At 39.7% G+C, this 7,699-nt stretch overlaps 1 protein-coding gene across 1 annotated transcript; it reads left to right on the plus strand.

Annotated features, from left to right (window-relative positions):
• The first annotated feature begins 313 nt into the window (after nt 1-313).
• Nucleotides 314-1,350, plus strand: LOC135677772 (uncharacterized). Its single transcript, XM_065190162.1, has one exon. It carries the CDS (start codon nt 488-490, stop codon nt 983-985), a length of 498 nt encoding a protein of 165 aa, XP_065046234.1. The 5' UTR covers nt 314-487; the 3' UTR covers nt 986-1,350.
• The last annotated feature ends 6,349 nt before the right edge of the window (nt 1,351-7,699 follow it).

A 7,699-nucleotide genomic window follows, 5' to 3' on the forward strand; every position in this document is an offset into this window, starting at 1 on the left:
CTTTTTTTGTTAATATCCATAAAAGAAATTTAAGTTTATTATTAATAATTACCATCATAATAAAGCTTTTGGAAGTTACTAATGTCAATTATAATTTAAATATTATATGATAGTTTAAGTTTATACTTTAAGCATTATATGATAGTCGAATAATAACAATTAATTATAATGTGTTTGAATATTACGAGGATATATATGCAAAACTTAAACTTGGAGGGATATGTATGCAATTCCACATTCAAACATATCCTCTTCACCTCCTTTCTTTAAATTGCCCTCTTATCTCCTCCTCTTCAGTAAACCAGACAGTCACATAGCAAGGCCTCGAGTAATATTAGAGAGAGAGAGAGAGAGAGAGAGAGAGAGAGAGAGGGTCCGTCGTGAAGTATCCTCTCTACATTTACTCTTGAATTGCCCTCTTGCTTCCCATCTCGTTCACCACAGTGAACTTGAGGAAGAAGACAGGAGAGGGAGAGAGAAAGGAGACATGAAGGATTCCATAAGGTGTTGCATCTCATGCATCTTCCCCTGCGGCGGGCTCGACGTGGTCCGCATCGTGCACGCGAGCGGTCGCGTCGAGGAGATCAGCGGCAGCGTCAGCGCCGGGGAGGTCATGCGGGCCTACCCCAAGCACGTCCTCCGGAAGCCGCCCTCCGCGTCCTTGGACGGCGTCGTGTCCCCCAAGGCGGTGATACTGCCGCCCAGCGCCGAGCTCCAGAGAGGCAAGATCTACTTCCTCATGCCCGTGTCTTCGGACAAGGCCGTGCCACAGACGACGACGTCGGCGACGAAGAGGAAGAGTTGGAAGAAGAAGAAGGAGGGCAAGGAAGGAGAAGGCAGCTGGGAGACTTCCACCGACAAGAAGAGGCTGCTACCGGAGGTCCTGCAGGAGAAGGCGTCAGCGCAGAAGAACAGGCGGCGAGGAAGGGTGGGGGTGTGGCGGCCGCATTTGGAGAGCATCTCTGAGGTCTCCATTGATCTCTGAGAATTCCATGATGTGATGTCTTCCATTTCCTTCTCCTCTCACCATTCTTTTGTCATGGTGTCTCCGAGCAGAGATGTCATTTGTTCTTTCTTCTCTCATCGCATCTTCCTTCCCCCATGCGCGTTTTCCTTGTTGTAGGTAGATAAAACTAGGTTTTGTGTTCAGTTCTGCTTTTGAACTGTAATTGCCAGAAAGCATGGTGGGATTAGCAGTGAGCGTATGGTACGAGAGAAAGAGAGACGGGAAGTGTGTGTGTGCAGGGAGGATCAGAGAATATTGTCAGGAGACCCCACGATCGCTCCCACACGCTAAACCTTTTGTGCAGTGTTGGAATGCAATAAATGAGTGGCACAATCATTGTTCTACGGTACTGCCTCTATGTCCACTTTTTAGGACTTAGATTTCACTATCTATTGTGCCAATTATTTGGCTGCAAACTCACAGATAGAACAAACAAGCCACGAGGACAAACAACAAGCAAGGAATCTTGTCCCGAGCAAGGAAGGGGTGCTTAAGTATTTGTCCGTCCTTTCATCACAAAGACACACACAAAGACACACACACACATTGAGTTACGTGTAAACACCCTGTTTCCTCCCACTCCTATAGCCTCCTGCTCCACACATGACCTATCTCTTGCTCTCGCATGACCTGAATGCTAGTCTTCGGTAAGGATATAAAATCGCACACGTCAATCTTCCCGGCCCCGAAATCTAATAAATTTTATAGTATGATACGGTTAGTTTTGATTGTTGATCCGACATGACACGAGTGATCGACTCGACTGTCGTGCTTGAAAGAGAGGGAAAAGGTCGATTTGATTGTAATTAATTTTAGCTGAGGATAGAAAACATTTGTTGTGCCTCATATCCGGCTTTAGTCCGAGGGTGTATCTCGATCCCGCTTTGTAGTGTTGGTTTATTGGTTGAAGACCAAAAATACTCGTCAGCATTTACAAGTTCCAAGTTTAGTTGATTGAGTTGATGTTGAAGAAAACTATTTTTTATAGTAAGAATATTTTATTTAGATTATTTGTTGATGTAACATTGTTCATTAGACTCTTTGTCATCATGGATGTTAACGGTAGATGCTAGTTGAAATCTGCATATTGAGTTTTGTTTAACTGAAAATAATAATCATATCATTTGACTCCAATTATTAACTAGTAAAGGGCTTGTCCATCAAGAAGAAAAATGTTTATTATATGTGTCAGCAAATTTGGTTGTTTTTCTCTCCTAACAAATACATTATCTCATCAAGCATGTTGGTTTTTTTTTTCTTTTTGTCCTTGGTAGATGCATTTATAAGGAAGTACTATGACTGTGTTGGGGGATGCTTTGATCGAGTCAGGCATGTTAGGGTGTTGTTTTCTTTTCAATTTGTCTTTGGTAGATGCATCTATAAGAGAATGCTATTAAATGCATCATGTGTCCTCTTCTCCTCGGTGAACGTATCATGCACAAATGTGACAATTGGGTTGCATTAGGTGCATCGGATATTTTTTTTGTCCTTAATATACGTTTTAGTTATATAAAATTTCTTTTTTTTTTTTTTTATTTTGCACGAATGCACACATGCAAAAGAATACTTTGGTCATACTTCTTGATTTTGCATAGATATATCATCTGCAAAGGGGATGCTTAGGTCATATCACACGTTTCAAATATTTTTTGTTTTAGATGGATGTATCATCTGTAAAAGATGATTTGATTTTATTAGATGCTTTGGATATTTACTTATCTTAGATAGGCATATCGTGCATAAAGGAGATATGTTAGTCACATTGAGCGCTTTGAATACTTTTTTGTTCTCGGTAAACACATTACACGTAAATAGAATGCTTTAGTTCTGTTGAGTACTTTGGATACTTCTTTGTCTTATGCTGATACATCATCTGTCATGTGAAACTATGATTGTTTTAGACACTTTGACATATTTTTTGTCTTAAGTAAACACATCATGAGCAAATGGGCTTTGGGTATGGCCGATCTCATTGGATGCTTTGAATGTTTTAATTAGCTTTGATAAATATATTATAAAGAAAAAAAAGATGATTTTGGCCTAATTGACTGCATTGAGTGTTATGTATATTTTTTTTTACACCTTGGGTTGATGCATCGCATGTAAAGAAAAAACTTTGGGCATGGTTGATCGTGTTGGGCACTTTGATTTTTTTTTTTAATCGTAAACTAATGCACCTACACAAAACTGCTATTTTAGTTATATTTCTTTTTTATCTTAGATAGATTCATTATGGGTATATAGCCCTCACTCTAGTGTTAATTTGATATGGTCAATCTTGGTTAGTAACATTACAATCGACTTGACCCATTTTCCTTAGTGTTATTATGCTTGGAAGAGATAAATAAGTTTGATTGGTTAGGAAAAAAATTATCTTAGGATCGAAAATACTCGTATCTCTTATATTGGAGATACATTTGGTAAAACTTGTTCAACGGTTAAATTAGTTTTGATTCATCAGGTGTGAATTAAAAATACCCTTTAACCATTAAAAGGACTTAAGTTTAGTTCATTTGTGTTAAAGGAGAATAGAAGATAGAAATGACTGAAGAAGATATTTCCATTGAAGTTGTTCTCTCCCTATTTATACAGGTTAAGAGGGAAGATTTTCCTCAACAGAGTAGAGAGATTTCTTCATATAGTTAAGAAAATCTTATTTGCTATCAAGCCCCGCAAGATGGTACTCCTATCAAGGATACCAATCTTGGATCGATGCAATACAAATAGTTTACGAGCGAGAGGCTTCATGAGTAAGTCGGCTAATTGATCAACTGTATGTACATGAGAAACACGAAGTTGACGACAGACAACCTGATCTCGCATAAAGTGATAGTCAATAGCAATATATTTCATGCGGGAGTGGAATACCGGATTAGCGCACAAATAGGTAGCTCCGACATTATCACAATATATTGTAGGAGTAGACCTGATGTTGAGTTCCTTGAGCAGATTTATGACCTAATTGAGTTTTGTAGTAGTAGTGGCGATGACACGGTATTCAACTTCAATTGTAGATTGAGCAATTGTCTTTTACTTCTTAGAACTCCAACTGATTGGATTAATGCTAAGGAAGACATTATACCCTGATGTGGATGTTTGATCATCAACGTTGCTTGTCTAGTCAGCGTCAGCAAAGACATGAAGATGAAGTTGAGAGTGTTTACGAAGAAAGAGACCATAATTGAGGGTCCCCTTAAGATATCGTAAGAATTGTTTGACCGTAGACCAGTGCATAGTAGATGGCCTCTACATAAACTGAGATAATTTGTTGACTGCAAAAGAGATGTCTGGACGGGTGAGAGCCAACAACTTGTCGGTATTGAGTGGGCTCCGTAGTAGGACTTCCATCAGATAATTTGAGAGAGCCACTAGTAGAGAGAGGAGTTGTAACCACATTTACATCCTGCATGTTTGATTTTGATAATATAAGTCTTGAATGTACTTTCTTTGTGAGAGAAAGAGACCGGAAGATGTGAAGGTTGCTTCTACGCCCAAAAAGTAGTTCAAGGATCCTAGATCTTTAAGTGAAAACCGATCTGCCAACTATTTGATGAACGATTGGATTTCATTGGGATTGTTGCCTGTGACAATGATGTCATCCACATATACTAGAATATATATTATGTCACCATAGTGTTATTGTAGAAATAACAAGGTATCAGATTTGGAGTTGAGAAAGTCAACCGAAGTCAGAAAAGAGCCAAGTTTTGTGTACCAAGCTCTTGGAGCATGACAAAGTCCATAAATAGCTTTGCGCAGTTTGCAAACATGCCCTGGATACTGAGGATGAGTGAAACCAGGAGGTTGTTATATAAAAATAGCTTCGGTTAGAGTCCAATGTAAAAAGGTATTATTAACATCAAATTATCGTAATTGCTAGCCCTCAGTGGTGGCCAAACTCAGGATAAGTCGGATTGTAGTCGGCTTAACAACGAGACTAAATGTCTCAGTGAAATCAACTCCAGGTCTTTGATGAAACCCTTTGGCGATGAGACGTACCTTATATCGGGCTACAAAGCTATTTGGGTTCCGTTTAATTCGAAAGACCCACTTACACCCGATGATATTTTGTATATGATGAAATGGTACTAGATCTCATGTTGAGTTATAGAGAAGGGCATTATATTCCTCACACATGACGGTACGCCAATGCGAAAATTTTGTGCTTGAGTGAAGGTGGTGGGTTCAAGGTGGTGGACGAGGAATCCATGATAGTATGTAGGTCAAGGATCTGACGTGGTCTGAAAATACCACTCTTAGAGCGTGTGGTCATAGGATGGTTGGAGACTACGAGACCGTGAGGTTGAGTTGTTGGAATAAGCGGTTGAGAGTCATTGACATAGGCCAGGTCAGGTGGAGGTACGTTAGTGTCACTTGGCCGAGAAGAGGGTAAAGATAACGATTGTGATTCTGAACTAATGACCCCAATATTTTGAGAAGAAAGAAGTGGAGTAGGAATGATAAGAATAGGCAATTACTGAACCGGAAGAGTGGGATCATGAGGAGAGGAATTGGATGATGTCATGGGAGGCTCGTCTGGTTGGATCAGAGGTATATGCCAGTGAGGAAAGGGTAATGAAGTAGTCTGCATGGTAGGATATGTATGGTTTTGAACAGGAAAGATAAACTCAACAAAAATAACATGACGTGATATAAAAATTTTGTGCGTGTGGAGATTATAGCAGCGAAAAGCATTATGTTTAAGAGAGTAACCTATAAAAACGTAAGGATTGGATCGAGATGTTAACTTATGAGAGGCATAGGGATGTAATCATGGATAACATAGACAATCGAATACTCTGAGTTTACAAAAGTTTGGGGATTTGTGAAATAGTGTGTTAAAGGGGGATTGGTATCGTAAGACTGACGTAGGCATTCTATTAATAAGGTAGACGACAGTTTGAAAGGCTGATGTCCAAAAGTTTGAAGGCATGAAGGCTTGATGGAGAAGTGTGAGCCTAGTTTCTAATATATGTCGATGCTTGTGTTCGATGGAGCCAACAAGTTGAGGAGTATGCGGGGGAGATTTGAGGTGTTGAATACCACAAGCTGAGAGATAAGATGTTAGGGCTTGATATTCATTGCCACCATCAGAGTAAACCATTTTGATTGTAGACTGAAAGTGGTTTTCAACCAACTTTCAAAAAGTGGGAAAGATGGTCGAAACATTATATTTATGGTGAAGAGGGTATAACTATGTATACTTAGTGAAGTGATCTACAAAAATGACATAAAATCTGAATTTATCAAAGACAGGATTGGGACAGGGCCGCAAACATCTGTATAAATAATTTTAAATGATTTAGAGAAGGAAATGAAAGATGAGCCAAAGGGCTATCGATGACTTTTATTACTAAGACATGCATCATAATGTGTTATAGAACTATGTGATTTAAAAACAGGAAGAGAGTAATGAGAAAGTAATTTATGCTGAATAAGGGACGAGAGATGACCAAGACGACGATGCCACACATCAACTGGAGTCACAACGGAAGAATGAATAGTGGGCTGGGTTATTTGTAGAGCTGATGGTCATTCATAAATGTTGCCTCTATTCGGACCCTGGACCAAGGATTCCCCCATGCTCAAGTCCTTAACAAGAAAGGAATCAGGAAAGAATTAAATTAAAGTATTGTTATGTTTGCAAAATTGAGAAACAGAAAAGAGGTTGCGTTTAATATGAGGGTCGTATAAAACATCATTGAGTGTACATGTGGTAGTATCAGAAGTAAGCGTTGTGGAACCAGTATGAGTTATAGGAAGTTCTTTATCGTCACCAATGATGATATCTTCATCGCAGCCATAGGTGTTGTAAAGAGACAAATTCTGAAGATCAGCGGTGATATGATGGGAGGTACTAGAGTCGACAATCCAATTGGGCTGGCTAGTCATCGGAGTAGTTAGGAGATTTACCTGAGGTCAGTGGGACAGAGCAGGGAGGCGGGGTTAGCGGAGTGTCCGATTTTATCACACAACTGGTAGACGACCCGTTTTGGTGGCTTGGTAGGGCAGGATGCCAAGACGGACGATTATTGGAGTTGCCACTTCGCGAGAAATTATGATTATGAGGATAAGGGGGGTTTCGCATAGAATCCATAGGATCAAGAGGTATTGACCAAACCTTTGGAGATGTTCGGATAGTACCGAGTGCCCTTCCTCTTAGACTTGTGACTGACTTGAGTTGTGATAGTCGGTCCAGGCAGCTTGTCCTCACGCTTCAAATACGTCTCATAATCAGTCAACTTGTCATAGAGTTCTTCAAATGATACAAGCGTGTCGCGTGCCCGAATTGCAACCGCCAACTCTTTGTAATCGGCTCCGAGACCATTAAGGGTATGGATGATGATCTCTTTATCACATAAGGAATGACCCATCAAAGCCAAATTATCGATGATAACTTTGATATTTTGTATATAATCAGTGGTAGTACTTCCCTCTTATTTTGTCACCATTGAACATAAGACTAAGCTTGCGAGTACGCAAATGATTCGCCAAGGTAGTTTGTAGTTTAGACCACGCTTCGGTAGCAATCCTACATGAGGATATCAATGGAGCAACGGTTCCAACAACGGAGGCTTGAATAGCTTAGAGGATGAGACGATTTTATTTTATTTTTTTTTTCTGACTTTTTTTTATCTCTCTTTTCTTTTTTTTTTTTACTGAAGAGGGACCTTTACAGAAAAGGAGGGAGGG

This window comes from Musa acuminata, chromosome BXJ1-6 (assembly GCF_036884655.1).
Source record: "Musa acuminata AAA Group cultivar baxijiao chromosome BXJ1-6, Cavendish_Baxijiao_AAA, whole genome shotgun sequence".
Taxonomy (NCBI): domain Eukaryota; kingdom Viridiplantae; phylum Streptophyta; class Magnoliopsida; order Zingiberales; family Musaceae; genus Musa; species Musa acuminata.

Coding starts and splice junctions, on each gene's coding strand:
- LOC135677772 (XM_065190162.1), top strand. CDS start 488: ATGAAGGATTCCATAAGGTGTTGCATCTCATGCATCTTCCCCTGCGGC.